This window comes from Chanos chanos, chromosome 1 (genome assembly GCF_902362185.1).
Source record: "Chanos chanos chromosome 1, fChaCha1.1, whole genome shotgun sequence".
Classification (NCBI taxonomy): Eukaryota; Metazoa; Chordata; class Actinopteri; order Gonorynchiformes; family Chanidae; genus Chanos; species Chanos chanos.
This window is the reverse complement of record NC_044495.1, coordinates 33,824,788-33,848,038: the sequence shown is the minus strand read 5'-3', so window position 1 is coordinate 33,848,038 and position 23,251 is coordinate 33,824,788. Positions and strand designations below refer to the sequence as shown.

General features: G+C 37.5%; 1 protein-coding gene across 1 annotated transcript; it reads left to right on the top strand.

The window, feature by feature from the left end:
* Nucleotides 1-887: 887 nt before the first annotated feature.
* ptpn9a (protein tyrosine phosphatase non-receptor type 9a) lies at nt 888-21,183 on the top strand. Its single transcript, XM_030780156.1, has 13 exons — nt 888-1,016; nt 8,559-8,702; nt 9,635-9,724; nt 14,155-14,279; nt 14,749-14,854; nt 15,343-15,453; nt 16,239-16,555; nt 17,224-17,311; nt 17,502-17,571; nt 17,657-17,735; nt 18,049-18,199; nt 18,325-18,532; nt 20,759-21,183. Exons 1-13 carry the CDS (start codon nt 984-986, stop codon nt 20,947-20,949), a joined length of 1,713 nt encoding a protein of 570 aa, XP_030636016.1. The 5' UTR covers nt 888-983; the 3' UTR covers nt 20,950-21,183.
* The last annotated feature ends 2,068 nt before the right edge of the window (nt 21,184-23,251 follow it).

Below are 23,251 nucleotides of genomic sequence, written 5' to 3'. Positions count from 1 at the left end.
ATGAAAGGTACAGAGAACCTTCTCTTTTGTCTCATGAATCTGTGATAAGACGGTGATCAATATGTATGGTTTGCAGAAATGTTGGACCAGGGATTTTTCGGCTGTTCCATTCATGACCAACACTAACCCCGGGGAAAATATCGTAATAATACAAAAATGAACACGCTTTCTTGAACGCATAATACCGACTTTTCCTGTGTTATGGACAATTTCAAAGCCAAGAGTAATTCATGATCAGGGCGTGGCGTCGAGGGGATAATTTCCCCTGTGTGCCATTTTTATGAATGAAGGACCTAGACGTGGGTTCTGTGACTTTCGAGGCTTTAAATGGTTGTGTTCAATTGTAACCAGCAGGGGGTACATTCGGAGCTTGCGCAATGATAATCATTTTCGACAGCGCTGAGATAGAAGCTTTCCAGGCGGCGTAGGCAACACCATCAACCTAGAGCTAACTTTTTAATTTTGTTAATCTGACAACAATGGTTTATAATTTCAGTGAATAGCTATCATGGAGGCAAATCACTGGTGTTTTACCAGCAATTCTCCAACACGAGGAATCGCGAGGCCATTCTGTTAGCTCATCTAACAACTGCAAGCAACACAGCTGAGCGTTTTGAAGGTGTAGCTAGCTAGATGACTGCTACACAGCTAGTTAGCAAGTTGTGCGTAGAATAGAAGATGTCCTGGTTAACTGCTCTCCTTGAATTGGAACTTCTAGCACGAGTGCTCGATAACAAGTTATACATCTTAGCTTCTATGTATATTTAGACTAATCAGAATGCCAGGATTAAATTCGGCTCCGGAATCTCCCACTGTTAGACTTTAAGCTAGCTAATAGCTGACTTCTCAGAAACTGGATTTTTACCGTCATCAGTTCTTCTTGTACAACAGGGGTCCAGGCTAGCGAAAACCTCAAATTCCTTAAAAAACAACTCATACCATTTAAGGATAGACGTATCCGAATTCCAAGGAGGAAGTGAGGAATGGCAGCCAAATTAACGACCGAAGAAGAACAGGTAGGTAAAGATGAATCAAAGGATATGTGTGTTTTCCGGTTTATGGTTTATATACACCTTTAAAGGTTTATTATCACCGCCCCAGTCTTCAACCCCCCCATCCCCGGAAACTGAGTATAAAGTATAACTACTTAAGTGTTTGGTTTATTGCCACATAACCCATAGACTAACCCATAACGGTCCATTCCTGATCATTTTAGCTGTTTGAAGTAGTTTAATCCGGTTGACACTAAAGTGGGGACACTATTTGCAGGAATGCTTTTAAATTAAGTGGATCATTAAAATTCCGGTAATGTTTTACGCGAGATAAAGTTATTCGCACATCTGGCTTGGGACTGAACAGGGAACACGGGGAAGCAATTCTTTCGATTTGTTGTCGCAGTATTCCTTTGAATTAAATTTGAAGCAAAAGTGTAATCCATAATTTGAGGTAAAGTACCATTTCTCATACATTCATCCGATTAAGAGTTTTCCCCTTTGTTACGCTTTTCAAAAATAGAGAAGCATACATACCTTTAACTAGTTGTTTTGTTGCACAGATTTACATTACTCCCCTGTAACGTTTCGTTTAACTTTCGAAGTTTATTTGCCGTACATACGTCTTATCCGTCTAGCATAAACACTGTGAAAATTTGCATGTGTAACTATCCGTCCGTATTAGCAGTCTACTGAAGTTTGCTCAGAACAATGCATTCTCTTGACTGTATGATTCTATTAGGAACCTGTAAACGTGTGGCACCTATGGCATATGTACACAGACTCTTTACTGCAGACAACCTGATACGTGTATGAGGGCCTGAACTGAAAAATTTGTATTGTGAAGTACTTGCCTCTCATGGGCATTCAGGAGTTCCTTGTAGTTTGTGTGATGGTGAGAAACTGTGTTGTTGCACTTGGGGGTACGCTGAAGTCTTTGGCTTTGTTATTTTTAAAAAGCTGAATAAGATGGTATACTTATGTCTTGTATCTTGGGTTATGTGAGGTCAAAGCAAGAGAATCCCTGTGGTGCTTGTGTAAATGTTAATGTCTGCTATGAATATATGCTTTACTTACCCCTTTCACTTCAAAACTGAAATTTCAGCACTTTAATACAGGACTAGAGGAACAGAGGAAGGTGAGGCATTCATTCTGCCTGCAGTTCAACTAAGTGCACTAGGGGCAGCCTTTCAGCTGATTCTCAAAATTACAATTAAATGGGTAACAGTTAATTTGAATTTGTTGTGCTACCAGTATTTTTTTTTTTTTATTCAAGCCTTGTTGACAAGCACTGACATGGAAGCTTTATGCCAAATATTTACCACCACCAAAGATATAGAAATAAACGTGCGGTTGTGGTTTCTCTGATAGCACTTTTGACAGCTTTTTTTGGGACACTTATTTCACACCTCTTGTCTCCTCAAATCCACTTTCCCTATCATTGAAGTTTGTCTGGCCCAGTAAGTCTTACTTGGCCACTTCATCTCCTTCCAGACTGGCTAGTGTGGATGTATGTTTGCTGGTAATTAGATCTCAGCCTGGCTGTGTCCGGTGCTCATGGGCCCCAAGGGCCAGTTCTGAGCTGTGGAACTTCACTCTTGAGGCAGCTGCTAAAAGCATTTCCACTGTGCTGCCAGAGCTCAACGGTAGGAGTTATGATAGTGATTAAGGGAAGAAGGGATGTGGGGTCATTCCCCAGGAAGCATCAGACTAACAGGGAGGTTGACTCACGGTGCAAGTCAATTCTCTTTTGGTATCAGCAGGAGCCTTTTATGCTGGTGATGGTGATGTTGTGCTGCTGATGATTTGGTGATTCCAAGATGTGGGGGGAGATAGTTCTGATAATGATTTTCTTAAAACAGTGTGATTTGAAACTAATCTAGTGTGTTACATTTGTGTGGAAGCAATGGAGTAAATCAAGCTCTATCAAGAGTTAGAATGTATTGCTGAAGGGATTTTATCAATGTTGGGCACACTGTCATTTTAATGATAAGTCTTAAGTGTGTCTAATCTAGGCATACTGAAAGCAGGAGAGCAGAGCAATTATGCCATGAAACGTCACCGGGATGGGCTTATCGGTTTAATGGTACAGTGGAGTACTTGTACACTTTGAGTGGCCAAAAAGTGTTATTTAACTTATTAATGTTTTCATTGATAAATTTCCATAAAGGCAGAAGGAGATGTCTGTTTGTATGGTGGGTGCTGTCTAGATGTATTAAATTTGTTCTGCACTGAGACTCTACATTCTCTGAGATTCTTTACCACCCTACCTGTAGTTAACAGTACACTACATTTGGGATGTATTAATTACAATAAATCTCAATAAATGACTGTCATGCCATTTTGAAATAGATTTATGTGTAGGGGTGGAGTTCAATGAGAACAGTAAATTCTCAACTCATGTGCTCGACTTGTAGAGTTGATTGTGAAATCACATGATGGAAATAATTAAATGGATCTACAAGTACATTTAAATCTTTATTAACTAAACAAAATAAAGTTGATGAGGAGACATAGTCTAGCACAAACTACTTAACTGAAGTTACATGTAAGAAAATAAATAGGTACATACAGTATTTTTACCAGATTACTTTGATAAATTCATAGTTATAAATTCATTGTTAGTGGTTAATGCTAGCTCTTTCCCAAATGCAGAAGTGTTGCTTGAGTTCTTTGTGACCAGCCACTTCCTTGGTGATCATTTTCACCAAAAGAAAATCTTGGAGTGTAGCACACTCCCATGTAGCACACATCATGTTCTCCCAAGAGAACATGATGTCACGAAACTTCTCGACAACTGACATGCAAGATGTCGTTTCCTATGACAGAATAACAACTTTGAGAGAATAACATTATTCCAAACAGTTAACTTGTATCTTAGTTTATAGAGAACACCTTGAAAATGAAACACAATTGAAACACCCATGGTTTTAGGACTTCCAGCTAGATCACATGCCAATGATATGATCAATAATAACTTATCAGAATAGCTACAGTTTCAGACCGAAGAAGGTTCAGATTAAACATTTCTCGTGTGCCTTTTGCTACCCTCTATTTAGGACATGATGAACCTTGTGGACACCCCAGTGCTTCCTCTGTAGGCCACTCACTCATCTTTGAGCTGAGACATAACATGCTTATTACAACTGGAAATGTTGATTTTGAGATAAGAATCTGCCTCCTTCCCATACGTAAGGTGTTTTTATAGGTCTTGACGCTAAGTGAGTGTTGTTCTTTTTAGTACTATACATACTGGAAACTGATGAAGCAGTTACTCAGTTGTTCCTGAAAAATATGCTGATTAAGACTGTAAAAAACAGATTGATTCCTCATCTAAGATAATAGTATCGGGCTACTTGATCAGAGCCTAAAATGAGCTGACTCAGGCTACCAGAATGAAAATTAGACTGAAAATTTTAGAGCTGTGGACAAGAAACTGTTTGGAAAGTTGAAATCTCAACCTCTATCAGCACATTTTCTGCTGGGGTCAAACAAGTGCAAACATACACTAACAAAACATTGTGTTATTGATGGTTGAAACTGAGTGTATTTTTGGTAGCAGTATACATCTACAGATTCTAAGATGGAAATGACCCATATCCTAAACAAATAGTCATTTGACAAATAGCATCCATATGACAAATTGTTACATTTTCATAAAGTCAAGAAAAAAATAAGCATATTTTGTTACTGATTAAAAACTGATATCTGACTGACCACTGAGAGGCCTAATGCACCATCTTGGAATGGCTTCGTACATAGTGGTTACCATGTCAAATTTCCCATAAACCAAATGGCATCTCTTTAGTACAAAACTTACACTACCTTCAGTGTTGAGACTACGTGAAGGATGCACATTTAAAGCGTAGCCAATTTCACAGGCCTTTCTATGGAACAATATAAGAGACCTTGAAATTTGCAAAACTGCTCTAAGACATATGTTGCTCCACTTTGAAATTTATTTTGCTTGCAGATTCGGATTTATCATTTGGAATCAACGTCAAGAATACGTGAACTTTTGAACAAGGGCATATTAACAGTGTTTTCCATCTTGTCAGTGGTTAACAAGACTTAGGCTACGCACTGCTTGGGCTGAAAAGTCTACTTCAGGGTGTACTATGCCGTGCAGCGAGGAGGTGGGTATTAGATTATTTGCGTACAAGTGGTTGGACATTGTGTAATATCAGTCTAGTGGATGCTGACTTTACATTCTTTTGTACATTCTAAGTAGACATCTTTCAAAGAAGTAAAGTTTGAGGGATTTACTTCCTCCAGTAACTGCTCCCTTTCTTGTGATACTTATCCTTTTATGGCAAGGAAAGAGGCTTTAGGCCTGCTCTCCCAAGAGGAAGACTTTTTTTTTTTAATTCTCAGAAGAGAGGTTGAATTGAGAAGGGGGTTGGGGGAGTAGGAGGTAACTTTGTTTCAGATATAGGATTTTTGCAAAGTTTTAAGCGATTTCCACAAGGATTGTGAAACGGGTATATTTACATCAGTGTTGGAAATTTAAAAAATATTTGGGGGGCAACTTTTGCTCCCATTGTCTAAAAAAATTGGGGGCATTTACAAAAGTTTGGGGGCACTTGTAAAAAATAGTAATTAAAGTTGAATATAGCAAATAGAGTATAAATTTGCTGTTTTTAATGTGAAATGAGCCCAGATTCAAATGCACACAGTAATCACCACCTTGTGCCAACAGGAGTAAATAAAAGGCATACTATTGCTGTTTCAAAGGGAAGTGTGTAATCATCTGTATATGTGTATAGAATACCATCTGTATGTGTGAGAGAAAGCAGGAGACGGTTCAAACTATTTAGACTTTTATTTAGCTCTCAATAGCCGTCATAGATGTATAATGCATAGTTGAAATGTTTAACAGTTGATTTCTAGCGGAAGGGCATATAAATGACTTGTCCAGTCATCTGTCTCTGACTTAATCGTCTCCCTATTATTTGTCAACGCAAAGGGTAATATATTTCGTTACAGTTTTTATTTTCAAAGGTGCATTTTTATTGGGTTAGCGTCTTGTTTTCATCATGGAAGAAAGTTTGTTGACAAACAATTTTCATTGCAGTTTTCGTTGACAAAATTAACAGTTGTCTTGGGGGCAATATTTGCCCTACGGTCACGGTTTTTAGGGGCATTCTGAGATTTCTCGGGGCATTTTTGCCCTTTGCCCCCATTAATTTCTGATGCTGATTTACATGTATATTAATGTGATCAGTGAAATAGTGATGATGCTCCTTTTTTGTCAGTTGCACAAGAACTTATTTCAAACTTCTCTCTCTGAAGATTTGGCTTTGCTAGACTGATGATTTACTTCTCATTTGGCAAGACATCTGATCTTAGTAGCTGCAATTCTGTGAGTAGATCAGGTGTGATAAAAATCTGAAATTTAACCCAGTATTTACTACAGCCAAGAAAAAAGAACAACTTATTTGATATACTCATTGTGTGCCATGCATGCGAGTATGGCACGGACTTATATGGCTAAACCATTGTTAAAAAAAAAAAATTCCTCCTGAGTGACCTTCTCCATCCTCTTGCATACATGGTGATGGATGAGGCAACAGGGTAGGTAAAGAGTTAAAACATATCTATTATGATGTAATTGTGACTACTCAATTTTAATGTTTTTTTTTTCATACAGATGTCCTAGCAAGAAAGTTTGAAAATTTTGAAACTGTAAGTATTTTATAGAGGTACACAGTGACCAACTACACAAGAGTGTCTGTGCATAATTTACAAGTGCATGTTGTTTCCAGATGGCTAAAATCTAACTTCTGAATATAACCCTCACAAGAGAAAACTGCACCCAGACACGGCTAATGTTATAGAACGTGGTTGTCTGTATCACTTCAACATTTCAGGCGTGGACTGTGGAACAGTAGACATACGTGTGTCTCATACAACTGGTTAACTTGTCAGAATTTCTGAAATTGTACCTTTTAAAAGCCTTGCCTTCTAAAAATGCATGTCTGTCAATCAACTTGGGTCCTATGTAGTACAAATAAAATCAAATATGGAGGTGGAATATGAGCAACTCATTGTAAAATTAAAAATTAGAAGAATTCCCAAAGCATTTAGCCATATTCTATCAAGTGCAAGTCATCCTTCATTGTGAGACCAGTTCATGTAGATAAGTTAGTACATGTTCTAAGAGTCATGTTCAAAACCATCATGTGGTTCCCTCAAATACTCACCCTAAGAATCCTCAGCACTGAATCTGAGTGATATCCTCCTGTCCCTTCTCTATTTGAGCTAAGGAATGTGGTTTCTTATCAGTCTGAAGCGTCGTTAGTATTAATGACACAATTGAGTGTAGGCTCTACATTCATTTTGCCGCATGACATTTTTGTTACTTGTTCTTGGCAAAAAGCAATGTGTTTGTATAGAACTCTGACCTGCTTGCTATGGGAAAGAAGCACAGACTTTTTGACACCAATCTATGCATCCAGCATTTTAGCACAAACACTCCTCAGCGTTCAATGTCAAAACATTTGGGCACTCATTTAGAGCTATAGCACGGCCATGTGATTTGTACCCTGGTCCTGCTGAATAATGTGGTGCTGCCCTGGGCTTTTCATATTCATGCACTTGCTTAAGGGTGTCAGTGTGTTTTTGGTTTCTGAACTCTTGCACTTCCTCCTGCTGTCTACAGAAATGGAACCCTTCACTCACAACCCTTTCACTGCCCACTCTGTCTCATTGACCATTCACTGATGTGCAACTTGGCACAGACCAAAAGAAATGCTCGTTCAGATCCTGAGGATCTCTCTCTTTCTTTTTTTAGGCGGGGGAGGGGGGGGGGATTGGTTCTTTGTATATAGTCCTTTCATTTTGTGGTTTAACTTAATGCAAGCTATGTTTTCCTTTCTGTGTCATTTAATAAATAAACTGGTGAGCAAAATTCCCAGTGCGGGGGGGGGGGGGGCTGTTATAGACGTCTTTAAACCTGTTCATAGCGTATGTATGTGGAGCTGACGTTCCTGCTCCTGTTATAGTGTTATAGGCATAGACTTACTACATAGGAGTGGAGGATCTTGATGTCTCATCCACCCTGTTTTTATACATGATGTGTTTACACTCACAGCTATGTGTGTGCACTTGTGTTTGTTTACAGTTGCTGGGAAGTGAACAAAGGCCTAGTTTGTGTTGTGTATTGGCCATAAATATTTTTTGAATATATTTATATTCACCTCCTGGTGAATAATGTGATAATGTTAAACAGTGTCAATTTGTTTGCAGAAGAATTTTCCATTCTCTGCAGTGAGGACTCCAAAGTTTTGTAAAACCAAAGTAAGCGTGGCAAACTGTGTCACTCGTACACAGGGGCCTGCATGATGCCGCTTGGTTGTCGCATGGTTTGTGGTATTTCATGTTCAAGAAGATTGGATCTTACTTGGAAACGTGTCTGTTCAAATGGGATTGTCTGCAGTCTTGAAAACATTCAACAAGATAATCATTATTCTCCCAAGTATTTATTTAAATATGTTTCTCATTTTTATCATTTATAGTGTGGTACTGAAAGAAATTACTTATGAAAATCTTTCCACTATTTCCTAGGCTACAAAGCAGTTTCTGGAGGAGATCACAAAGTGGACCACACAGCATGGAGTATCTCCTTTATCCTGGGATGTTGCTGTCAAGTTCCTCATGGCTCGAAAATTCGATGTCTATAGAGCCATTGAGCTCTTTCACAGCTACAGGGTATGTGTTTGTGTCTGTGAGTTGTTACTTTTCCTCATGAATTACTGCCGTTTATGTGCGTCATATTTCAGAAACAAGACAGATGTGATGCCCAGTTTAGTAGTCATGACTAGTGCATAATTGATCAGCTCTCATTCTCACTATCCTTTGCATGGCTGCGTCATGTCTAGAAAGGTTATGTAGAATTCTGTCAGCACATGGCTTAGTTCCAGTAGTCCTATGAGTATGTTATGCAAATCCCTTCCGAAAAATGATCTAAATAGGGATGATTGTGTTGTACTGTGTGAAATGCCTTTATATGTGGAGACAAAACAGGCATGTTTTGAGTTACAGATTGGGAAACAGAAAATCACACTCACTAATCGCCCATCCAGTAGTCATTCAGGATGTGGCTAGATTTCACCCACATGCTTTAAGTCAAAAAGGTGTTGTAACAAAGATTGGCTTTTCAAAATTTCAGTACATTTTAATGGAATACGACATGGCCGTGATACTGTTGGGGCACTGATCTGTGTAGAGAGTTTGTGTATGTCTGAGTTAGAGTGAATAAAGTGTGAAATGTGATGGGTAATATCACTACTGTGAACTGAGAACTGGGACACCTGTTATGACTTTCACTATTTCAATTTCAGTGAGTTAGAGAGTTTGATCTACTTCCTAAGAGATTTTAAAGTTAAACATAATAGTGAGGAAATTCTTTATTTTAGTAACCTTGTTGGTAGGAGATAACACTTGTATTTAGGAGATTACAATGACATTTTAGGAATTTCAGGGTTTTATTGTCAATACATTATGACTGAACATTTTTTTAGGTGTGAGTTTTGTCTTACAGCTCAAAACAGGTGTGGCAAAAGATGAAGTGTGTGCAGAGTCTGTAAATGGAAACCGAGCTGAATCTTATATGTTCTTTCTCTAATGTGTAACCCCTTTAGGAGATGCGTGTGAAGGAAGGCATTGTCAAACTCCAACCTCAGGAGGAGCCACTGCGCTCTGAGCTGCTTAGTGGGAAATTCACAGTCCTGGTAAGATCTCACTGAAGAGCAGTCTCAAATTTTGAAATTTACTGAATTTTGTCACATTCCTCCAGTGCAGTCGAAGAACCAAGATAACTGCATTTTTTTCATGTTTCTTTCTCTTCATGAGACAACTTTAAATTCAGATTTAATCTTTGTGAGAGCCCTCCTACAGTTAGTAATGATGTACGTAATCCCAATGTGATGATAATTGTTCTAGCAGAGAACATGTACGCATATGGAAACATTGTGCATTAAACTTCAAAAGCGTCCTTTAAGGTCTGTGAAAGGCCACTCATGCTCTGGTGACCTGGTTGGTGACATGTGTGTCTGGTATAATGAATTTTATTACAGTATGCAATATTGGTGAGTGGTTTGTGGCAGTGTGTTGTGAATTATAAGATCAAGAACCATGAAGCAGTTTCTAAATTTTGAGTTTTAGCAGCTCTTTAAGTCATTTGAGTCGGTTTTTTAATTCTTTGGAAATGACACTGCCATCAAGGTCAAAAATGGCCTCCAGGAGGAGTCTGTTTGGTCTGGTTCAGACAGTCAGAAGCCAATACAGAAAAGTGACACCGGCACCCGTCACCACAGTGACAGCGTATCGATTGAGGCAATTCTACTCCTCATAATTCACTTCCTCCGCTCCAGCATTTGCCACTCTGTTAGCAATATTTTTAGCTTCAAGACAACAACACAGTCATACATCCTCCATTGAGACATAATGTATTTTTCCATAATCATTTTATGATGACTGTTCTGATGTTTAATGCTTGATGCATATTTAGCAGTAATAGCAAACATCTTGTCACGACACACTGATTTGGAAAAGAAAAAAAAAAGATGTCTCTCAGATCACACATAAGAGAGCTAAGGATTAAGTGTGAGATTTTAGCAGTGCAGATCAAATGCGTCTTTTTGATGAGCTGACTGATGGAGCCTGTGAGGTGTAATCAGACTGTTAATCCTTGTTAATATTATGGGGTGCGAGAGGTGACGGGATACACGGTCCACATGACTCAACAACTTGAAACAAGCATATCATCTAACTCTGTCTAAATCCCATCAGAAACACATACAAGGAGGAGTTACAGTTTAGAGTGTTGTGTGGAATGAAACAGAACAACACTTTTGTAAATTACATTCTTAAAAACTCTGTCTTATTATGGTTGAATGCAGCTGATTTGACTTTTTAGTCAAGTGTAATGTCAGTGTTCCCTGTCGATTGTAATATTGCTGTGGTCTTTTTTACTGACTGCAAGCAGCACCCATTTTGAAGGGTTTCCTAGACATTCATGAACTATCCCTTCTTACCATTAGGTTGTTTTACTGTCTGCCTCTCTGTGGACACTTAGAGAATGACACTTGGGCCCAACATCAGCTGTTTCACAAAGTCTTGAGAGGGAAATGCATCACTACTTCCGTTGTCTGCAAAAAGGGTATAAACAAAATCCGAGTTGCTTAGAATGTATTGCGTGTGTTGACCGTTTCTAAGTGACTGGAGATGTTTTGAACCAAGCTATTTACAGATATAGCCTAACTTATCATTACTGGAAAAGTACTGGCTGAGAGGAACCAGTGACACAATGACATTTTTACTAATTGAACTATATAGATTTCTTAATATTTTTAATTGTTTCAAACAGTTTCTTCTGTGAATTTTTAGATGTCTAAATCAGAATCCAAGTTATGACATATTGAAATCTATATCAGCCACCTCTATTTTGGTTCTGTTTTGAGATCTCTTCATGACTGGAGCAGTAGATTTTAGTGGGTTTGTTCACTGTTCATTATCTGACTGATTTGTTAGACTGATTTGATAGATAACCTGCTGACTAGTTTCCTATCACATTTTTCCACTTTGGTACTTAAAGAGAGAGAATGTGGCAGTACAGAGATGTCTTAAGTTCGTGTTATTAATAAGTACTTGCTGCTAAGGTGTTGTAGGTGAAAAATGTAAAAAATAATCTTAAATTTTCAACAGTTTGTAACACATTTCTCAGAAACTACCAAATTACTGTAATAAAAAAAATCAAGCTCAAGGTTTTTGACTTTTTACAAATGTATTGCTTTAGGTATATCTGAGAGCTGTCGATGATGTCATAAAACCAGACGACACACACAATCTGTTAAAAGCAATTGGCCTTTGAGTATTTGAGACTTTTCTCTTATGCTTCTTCAGAACTTTAACAGAAGCATGTTTGAGGGGATGCTCTTTTAGGTGCTTGGGGCTAACATTTATTAAATAAGTAAATCAAAGTATTATCAGGAGAACCATGTGAGAGTCATGGACTAGGACTGCTGAGGTGTGTCTCTTATTTGGACTTGAACAGGAAAGGATCTGTAGCTTCACTGCTCTAACAATTTGTTCTATAGCCATGCCCATGTCCTCAGTCAGTAATGATCATTCAATTGTTGGTGTTTTGATGAAGTCAGCCCTTACAAAACAGAATTTCACATTAACTACCTTCAATGGGCTGTTGTGTCTGTGGCCTCATCCACCCATGCCGACACACACACTCGTAGTACTTGTCCTCAACAATGATATGTTGTAGATTCAAGCCAGCAGTCATTCGTATATTCAGTAGATTATCACTAAAATTGTCTCTCTGTAATGAACTACTAATTTCTATGTGCAACAACATCTTAGGCTGAGTGTGTGATGGTCTTGCTGACGCATGGTTTGACTTCTTTATATCTGGATAAATTTCCATCAGTGACACACATGCTAGTGTATATGAGGGGCTTAAGGGTTTTAGAATACATTAAATATGTGTTATGTTTTGGAATTGTGATTTAAACATTTTGGAAATGATTGACGGGTTGCTGCCCAGTGTGACTGATCAATTAGTTATTTTTTAGCATGATTAAAAATTTAAAAAATCAAAAAAAGTAATGAATGCCTTGTAAAACCTATAGCATTTAACAACCTTTTAATACAACTTCCATATATATGTGTGTGTATGTATGTATATATATATATATGTGTGTATATATATATGTGTATATATATATATATATATATATATATATATATATATATATATATATATATATGTGTGTGTGTGTGTGTGTGTGTGTATATATATATATATGTGTGTGTATATATATATATATATATATATATATATATATATATATATATATATATATATATATATATATATATATATATGTATATATATATATATATGTATATATATATATATATATATATAAAACACAACTGTCTGTCATACATAGTAGCGATCTACTATGCAGACATAACAGACCTTAGAATGCCTTAACTGACCCATCAGAATCGAGTATTCAACAAAGCCTGGTAATATATATATATATATATATATATATATATATATATATATATATATATATATATATATGTATATATATATATATATATAATGTGTGTATTAGGGATGGAGCAATAAATCGAAATTCGATATATAGCAATCCAAAAATATTACGATCCATTTCGTAAGCAAGAAAATGATATCGCTATATTTGCTACTTTGCATTGTACTCTACTTGTATTTGACTTTATAAACGACTACATTCTTCTCCTATACGTCACGTAGCGAGATACTAAGATGTGTCATAGTTTGAAAATCGCCAATTAAGATGCCTTAATAATGAAAGCGATAATGGAATTATGGCAACTTGTTATTTTACACATCATTTAAAAACTAAGCTTTATTTCAGCTAATCGTAACGTTACTTTCAGTGTCAAAATAACGCATTACGTACATGTGTCATTGAAAACTGCTGTTTAAAATGACTGAGCAACGTTAACAGATTTATGGTACCTTTGTTGTGCAAAGAAACTGTTCATAATGTAGACATACATACTTACTGTATGATTCATGATGTCATGTTAGTCATTTAATTTAATATGTTTGATTAACTGTGCTGCTGGGAAGCATTGAGGTAGCTTGTATTTATGACACTTGTATTTTTGATCTTTATGAGAATTTCTGTTGTTACTTCGATCTCTTTATGTACTGTCTAGTACAGAACTTTATTCAAATGAGAATTTGTTTTATATATTGCATGGCTAAAAATGAAAAATCAATTCTGAATATTCATACTTTGTCACTGAACTGATAATAGGTTCTGTCTAATCGTGGTGATATCAAATCATGAACCTCATATCGTATATCGAACCAAATCGTGATATAACTATATCGTGCCGTACCTTATATATATATATATGTATGTATGTGTGTGTGTGGGGGGGGGCTGTGGCTGTGTATGTATGTGTGTATATATATATATATATATATATACATACACACACACACACGCACATATACATATGTATAATTTTTCTTCTAATTTTTTCTGCTTCCTCTTTATAAATGTATGTGGGGGTAATGTAAGTGTGCACATGTGCAGTGTGACACGTATTAATACATGAATCCTTGTGTGCCTTTTATTAGAGTGTGCGGGATCCCTCTGGAGCCTCCATTGCCCTGTACACAGCTAAGCTACACCACCCGAACAAAACTGGCAACCATGTTGTTCTGCAGGCACTCTTTTACTTACTGGATCGAGCAGTGGAAAGGTTAGTACCTGACTATCTCCCTTCCATCCATCAAACCATCTTGCAAACGTTGGTCCCTTTTATGAACACTACCACAGTGTAACCAGCTGCTGTGGGGTAAACATATTGCCATGGTGACGTTTAGCTCAGCTACCATGGCTTTGGTTTGTTACCTCAAATTAATCTGAGTGTAGGATTCGTATTCAAATCAAATGTCTGGCATACTGAAAATAACATGATGCACTAAAAATAAAAAACACCCTTGCAGATACAAAAGATATATAAAGTGTGTTATCCTGAAGCAGAGTAATTTATAAAGTCTTTTAAATGTTAACTCATTTCAGTAATTACAGTGCTGTGTTTATTCAGTAAGTTTAGCTTGAAAGTTTTAAATGTACTCATCAGATGACACTTTTAATGTAGGAAGATGTGCTGTGTGTTTTTTGACTTATGTAAAGTTTCTTTTCCATGAACTCCTCCGTCACTCTAGCTTTGAGACTCAAAGAAATGGGCTGGTGTTCATTTACGACATGGGAGGATCCAGCTACACCAACTTTGAGTTGGACCTGAGTAAAAAGATCCTAAATTTGCTAAAGGTCAGTATGGTTAGGTGCCCTCTTTGATGTTAACTTTTTTTTATTCATTAGCCCACAGTCTAAACTAGGGGGTGTCCAAATGGATCTCTCAGCAGTTGTGGTGTAATCAGGTGTTCCCTGCATCTTATTCCTTTACCAAATTCTGGTAAAGGACTGGATGGCCCTGATCTAATAAGCACTTCTGAAACTAAGATGTTCCATAAGGGATTTGGGCCAAGAGGAGATTTAAGATTGTGGATTAATACAATCTTATGGGCTGGCTTTTGTATTTGTAGTTTGGACATTTTGAAGGATTCATTTGAATATGTGGCCACCACTCTGAGAATCTTCATCTTCTGAATCAGTATAGTTAAAGGAATGTCTCACTCTAGTTTTGGCTTTGTTAAAATTACGTCACATGCAAATTAAACAACTTTCCTTTATGTTTTTCTACCTTAAACGAGATCTTTGGATTTTTCTCTTTTTATTTTCCTTTTTCCTCTATCCAGGGGGCATTCCCTGCCAGGCTGAAGAAAGTATTTATCGTCGGGGCTCCTGTCTGGTTCCGCGTACCATACAACCTGCTGAGTCTGCTCCTGAAGGAGAAGCTGAGAGAGAGGGTTTGTACAGTCGTACTATGTATTTATAGTCTAAGAATGTCGTATTTGGTCAGATATCTAGCTGAACCAATAGACCTGTTCTAGTTTCCCGAAAAGTCTTGTCAAGCAGTCTCAAAATGATTTGCGTAATTGTTTTTGGCTTTTGACATTGTTACCATAGTGACGGATGTATTTCCCATTTTGAAGGATAGATTCATTTCAAAATAATATTTAATCTTTGATTTCACACCAAAAGGTGACTGATGCTTTCCTACACCTAGAACAAGTCTTTGGCTTAGCCGTCACAATTAAATGTGAGAAGTTTTGCCTGCATCTTAACATCAGTACTGAGGGACTGTCTTATCTAAGTTCTTTGTATGATTAAGTCAAAAAAGGGAACTCATACTTATTACAGTATAGGAACGACATTTATGTTGGTTAGGTTTTAGTGGCCACATGCAGTGACGCTGCAGAGCAGATAATAACTTGCATGAATGAGTGTGCATTCTTCAACATCCGAAAATAAATTGATAAGTTCAAAAATATATGTAAGAACATACTTAACATGCAGAGCGTACTCTTAAGCACTGAGGTGATTTGACAGTCTTAAAGCTTCACTCTCTGCTTTCAGAAGTACAGTTTTTCTTGAGTGTTCCCAGACATTCAGCACCACTAAGTATTTGTAATTTATGTACTCAACCATAATCCTTGTGTGAACAAGGAAGAGTTTTAACAGCTTTTACCTTGTAGTAGTACTAACAGTTGTCCTTCAAGTCACTCATGATGTGGCTTGCCACCCTTTGCAGGTGCAGATGGTAAGAATGACAGACCTCCGCCGGCACTTTCCTCGTGATTGCCTGCCTGAGCACCTGGGGGGATCACTCCCCCTTGACGCACACAGCTTGAACCAGCAACTGCTGTTATCACAAAACGGGCGCGTGGATCCCGTAGATGAGTTGGTGAGTATCCCACTGGAAGATAGCTCCATCCACATACCTGGTCCAGAGGCCATGAAGCTGCCCGAGCTGATGGCCCACATAAACAGACTCCAGCGAGCTGGTATTCACCAGGAGTACGAGGAGATACGCAAAGAAGCCCCTGCCGGAACATTCCACCATGCCCTGTGAGTTAATCTCCTTCCCCCGCCCTTCACTCTCTCCTCCATACTTCCCCCTTGTGTTACCATATCACGCTTGGCGTTAACAGCTAAAGTTTTAAGAAGCTGTCGCTCCTGTTCTGTAGCTATACATACATGCACACGTTAGTGGAGCAAGATCGCATTCTGTGTGGAAGATAATCTGTATTCTCCTGTATTTACAAGCACCGTTTGAGTTTGTATTGATACACTATTTTGCTCTCGATGTTGGTCTTGCATTCCAAATACCATGGTTATTTAAAACATGAACTCAGATGCAAACAACCACAGACAACCATGTAGGCCATACAACATTCACCTTGCAAATAACTCAAGAACCATTTCCTGTACTGCTGGTTTTACTTATTACCATCCAATTTTATCCGAGTCCTGAGTGGAATCAGTTTACCAAGGATTTAATGATTAGTTTGTATAAACAGATGTGTTTTGAGTCACAACAAAAATATGCTGTTAAATGAATCTCTGAGACTGAAATTTAGTCATACAACCACAGAACCATGGATGCATCTTTCAAGGAGGTTTTATGTGGGTGCATTAAGCTGCATTTGTGTTTACAAGAGAGTTTTCACATTTTTAATGACTGATTTTTAAATGACATATTTATTTACATGTATTTACCATTTAAACTTATATAGAGCTGCCTGTAACCAGGAAAGGAATCGATATGGAGATGTCCTTTGCTTAGACCAAACACGTGTGTGCCTGAAAGCAAGAAGAAATGAGGTTTGTCTTTATTAGAAAAATTTCTCTTTTTTTTTTTTCTTTGTATCTTTGAAAGGTTAATATTCTCAACTCTGTTGTGAAAGTATGGTCATTAACTATGGTTTTATAACTGTACAGTTTAAATGTTTGCAATGCAGTAATCATGGTGTCATGTAAAGTGACTCTGATAAGACAATATTTATTTCCACAGAAATCAGACTACATAAATGCCAGCTTCATGGATGGATACAAACAGAAAAATGCATACATCGGTACTCAAGGTAACAAAAAACAAAAACAAAGTTATTTGAAGATTTCCACTGGACAATTTAGCACACTAATACTTTTTGTCAACAAACTATGCAGGACCTTTGGAGAAAACATATGGAGACTTCTGGAGGATGTGCTGGGAGCAGAACGTGCTAGTCATTGTCATGACAACCAGGTATTAACCAGTGGCTTCTGGACGGTGCTGGAGAATTCCTGTTTTGTCGTGGCACTTTTAATTGGTGTCCATTTATCCTTACATTGATCGGCTTACTCTTTGTCTGATTTTAAGGACGGTTTCAAACTTACATTTTGTGCCATTAATTCAGCTTGCCCTTGCAACTTGTTGTGGTTTTGTCCCTCATAAACATTGCTTTGATGCACAGACATGAGGTATTGAAATAAATTCAGTTTTGGAACTGTTTTTGCAATGTAGCAATAGCTTGTTTTATGGCTGTCTCCATAAACTGATAAATTGTTTGCCTGTGCAGGACAAATGAAGGTGGTCGTAGAAAGTGTGGTCAGTATTGGCCTCTTGAAGAGGGTGGGCAGGAAGTGTACGGCCACATTGCAGTGGTTAATCAAAGAGTGGAAAAGCACCCCCATTACAACAAAACCACATTAGACTTGCATAACACAGAGGTAAGGTTTTTAGATGTCCAACTAGGTGCCTCATAAAGCCATGTCAGTCATTATGAAACACATTTCAAAATAACTGACCCAAGGTTTTGTTTTTTTTGTTGTTGTTTATTTTTGTATCTGAACAGAACTGTGAGCAGAGACAGCTAACTCACTTCCAGTTCCTCAGCTGGCCAGATTATGGTGTTCCTACCTCTGCCGTTGCACTCATCGATTTTCTGGGAGCTGTGAAGAGGCAGCAGGAGAAGGCAGTGAAAGCCATGGGGTCACAGTGGAGAGGGCATCCCTCAGGACCACCCATGATAGTGCACTGCAGCGCTGGCATTGGCAGAACAGGTCAGGATTCATAATGATAACTTGTCCTGTTTTACCTCAGGCACTCTTAGAATTTTTGTTTTTCAAGAAAGTTCTGAGGATTTTAGTTATGCAACAGCCTGTGTGAACAAGTACCTCATTGACAGTATTTTAAGTAAAGATGAAGCTTAATGCTGTGATGCAGGGAAGCGAACAATTACAGATCAGCCTCTACTGCAGTGAAGCAGAATTTCTCTTTAATGTCGGGGATCTGCTCACCCAGCATGAGACCTTGCCAATTTGCAAGTGTTGAATTTTGAGATTCTAAACTGAATCAACCAGAATTTCCAGTAATTCCCTGTACTAGTTTAGTTTAATAATGTAAAAAAATCAGTTCTCTTCATCTTTTCACAGACTCACTAATGGGTTACATATTAGCATTACATGGTCACACATGAAAGAGGATATTAATCTATATTTCTCTGTTCTCACATCAGTCAGGCATTACACACATCCTGATTTTTCCCAGGCTGTTTTGTGGGGTTTGATAGTATGATACATAAACGTTTGATACATAAGGACTTTGACTGCTGCAGTGATGTTGGAACTGTCCCCACCACTGTCAACTACGATAAATTATATTAAAGTAGTCTCATGATGCAACATATCACCTTTGTTTAACCAGGTGTTTGGATTTGATTATTTAAATTAATAATTTGGTGTCAATTTAGTTTGGAGCAATCACACAAAAAGCGCAAAGAAGGTGTAGAATAAGTTTATCAGCTATAGTATGGAGTGCCAGTGAATGCAGCTGACCATGTTCCTCATGCAGGACAGCAGTGTTGGCATGGCCACATATATGTCCCTCTTAATAGATGGCTACAGTCAGGTGCCTGCAGAGTTGATTAACAGGAAAGTGAATAGCACTACCATGCAAGAATGTTGTATTGTATATGAGTAAGATTCTTTTAAGAAGTAAAATACCTCTAAAATAAATAAATAACTTTTCTTTTAAATAGAAAAATCTTGCGGCTTTCATCAATACCATAGGATGTATGAGTGTGTCCCATAAAATATGTGAGAGTCTGTGCTTGTATACGTCAAAATCTTGTCTTAAGTTAGTGAACTACAGCTATCAGAGAAGAATGATTAAACCTTAGACACTGGCTATTTTCACACGAGGATATCACCTGTGTTTCTTGGGAAAAAAAAAATTCTCTTTGTAATGCAATTGTGTTGTGTACATCAACCTGTTGTTTGAAATACCCTTTGCCTCCATGGGAAACTGTCAAGATTTTAAGGCAAAAGATGTGTACACTCTTCAGTACAATGTCTGTGGCTGACTCAGTCAACTGCATATCCCCCCCCCCCCCCCCTCTTTGTACAAATGCATTTTGCAATAAATAACAAAAATATGTGCCTTAATATGTATGATTTACCTAAGAATGCACTGCAACATGTTATTGTGTGGTATGCACAATAAAAGTGAGAATGTGGGACAGCACAACACCTCAGGTAAATTTTGAAGGAGAAGGAGCCTGTGTGATGATCATGCAAAAAGTGATTTTGATAGCAGGTGATCTAATAGTACTTTGCATTCCTAATGAGGAAGTAAAGTGACCTGCATAGCAAATTAGTTCAGGAAAATGAAGGGCATACCTTTCGGAGAAGGACTGTGTATCATCAAAGAGGTACACCTCAAGGCTTTTGGAAGCTTTTGGTTTTGTTCACAGCATTTCAAAAGAATTACTATAATTTGGCACTATAGTCAAGGCATGAATTGATCGAATGACTCGGCCTCACCAGGCTGCTTTTCAGTTTTGCCAAAGCTGTCAGTAAAAAATGTGTTGATTAATCTTCTGTCAGTGGTTGAATAATGAGTTGAAAATGTTAGGAGGTTTCATAAACTGATGATAAATCTTAATTTTAAACGGTGTCTACTTTTTAAACTGCTTTCCACTCAAAGAACCTTAAAAAGCATCACACTTGGGTTTTTGACTATTTAATGTGCTCTGCTTGCAATTAGATTTTTTTTCCTTCTTTGACAGTCATCCTCACCATTCAGTTTGAATTCAAAACTTTTTTTTTTTTTTTTTGGTGAGTGAAGATCCCTTGGTATGCAAAACTCACTACTGAACAGTGTGATGGATGGTTTTGTTTAAAATGTCTGTAAAAAGCCATGCATAAACTCAAATATCAACAGCCTTTATAACAGAATCTTTCTAGGTGATTGGTTAATTACCTGTCTGCTTAACTTCTTCCCCACAGGTACATTCTGTGCCCTAGACATTTGCCTGTCCCAACTACAAGATGTGGGCACCCTTAATGTATGCCAGACAGTACGGCGCATGAGGACCCAGAGGGCCTTCAGCATCCAGACTCCAGAACAGTACTATTTCTGCCACACTGCCATCATTGAGCATGCCCAGAGAGAGGGCTTACTCACAGCCAATCAGTGAGCCTTCCCGACAGACTCATAGTACTCCCAGTGCTGACAAATAATGGCCCCTCAAGAGCATCACGCAGCTCTCACCAGGCAATGTAATTGTGACATCGCTGTATAAATGTGTATTTTATGAAGAATGTAAAAGGTGCCAGATCACATAACAGTTACTACAAAAAAGGCAACAAAACCCCTTTGTGTTAGTCTGTCACTCTATATTATTCATCATCTGTAATGCTGTACATCGTGACCTCACACTCATCTCATACATGAGTGTAAAGTGCTCCAGTAGTAAATATGTCTGTGAGTATCATTGTTATGGTCGACCACATCTAAAATCAAAGTTAGGACATCTTAGGTATAGCCTTCTGAGAGATTATGTGCACCTCTCTTATTGCTTCAGGAAAATGTGTTGTCCTGATATATAAGAAAATGTGTTGTCCTGATATATAAGAAAACGCTCAGAGATGATGAGGAACATTTTGCCTTCCCTTCCCCTTTGGTCCCATGTACTACATATTAAGAAACATATTTGGGCTTTGCAATAATAACAAAAAAAAAAACCATACCCAGTCCATATCTAGCTTACTGCCTTCAAGTAGTTCAAACCCTTGATTCAGTCCTGCTCTTGAGGCTTTGATCAAAATCTCATTTAACTCAACTGATTGTCAAGTGTGATTTGTTTGATAAAAGTTTAAATGAAGTGTTAGTAAAATGATTTCAAGATTTATTATACACTTTTGGCAGTTCAGAGTTTAAACCTATGATTTCCAACTGACATTGAACTTATATATAGTTCATTTAACACAGTAGGAATAAAACACAAATAATATAGAATATAACTATTAACCCATTGATGGCTTTGCTTAACTTGGGACTTTACCTAAATTGTTTTTTTGTAGGAGTAAACAGGGCACAGAAAAAGTGATAGTAGAGCTTAATTACTGACCTTGTAATTGATTTTAATTTTGGTAAATGAAAAATGCCATCTGATTTTCACATGATCATGCATTAACTAAGGTATTTGACAGACTCTTCAGTGGCACTCTGGTTATGCCCTGTTTACCCTCTGGACACTATGTTGGTCAGCTGTTTATGGTGATCAGCTTTTTGTTGATTGGCTGTGGAGTAGAAAGATTGCCAGAGTTCTCTTTGCAGCTCAGATAAAATGAGTTTGTATTGAGACCTATATAATATGTGGCTGCATCTCTTCAGCTCAGTAAGTCTTTTGCTTCCTTTTTGTTGTAAACTTTTAACACGTTTGTGCCCTGATCACTACAGGAAAGGCATGTGACCATCTGACCTAAAACTTACCTTTGGTGTACAACACCCTGTATTGAAATGACCATATGGAAGCACTCGAAGTCAGGCACTCCGCCCTGTGTACTCATAGACAATATTCACAGTAATGTGATTTTAAATCTCCAAATTTAAGGCGTAACACAAACACATATGCTGTGCTCAAAGATTTGCAACTGTAATATGCATAACATGGATTCAACAAATGTAATGGACCATTAGTTGTAACTGCAGTTTCTGTATAGTTCTGGTATGTCACTTTTTTCTTCATTTGATGAAGCAGTGTTTTCTGTGCCACTGAATTCTTATTGATTTTGCTTGTAGTGAAGCATCTTGCACGTATGCCATCTTCATGCACTCTTGATAATCCTAGTATAGTTCATTTTTCAACGATGGACACAAAGTGTGCCCAATTTTATTTTTCTATTATACTCAATGACTTAGATTCTTTCATTGTACTCCATTTTAAGGAATCAACCTAGATTGTATTATATTCTCTCAGGCATAACCTATTACTTTTTATTGATGTGATTCATGACAATGGTATCAAAACTGTTCTATCTTTAATTCTGTTCCCCCATGTATTTTAAATCATTTTCATTTGACCAAGTACTTTGTTTTAGTAGTTATACCCACACTGTATCATTTAAATATATAGACCCTTGTCATGGAAAACCAAAAAGTGTGTTTTAAGATTATTAAATTGATTTATAATTTATTTATATTGAGATTTTATTGAAGTTTCACAAGTGCACTGCTGGAAGAACATCCTGGGACAGCTTAACACAGAAGGCACAGTTAAGCCTACATTATGCATGTGCTGCATATTATATATAATTATATATCATTTACTTATGTGTTTATATACATACTTATATATTAGATATATTTATTTGTATATAAATAGCATCTGGTATGATTTTACCGTGGTCATATGAATCATTTGTAATTAAGCATATGCCACTAAATGGACTGTGGTTCATCAAAACAAATTATGTTAGACTTCTGCCAGGCATCTG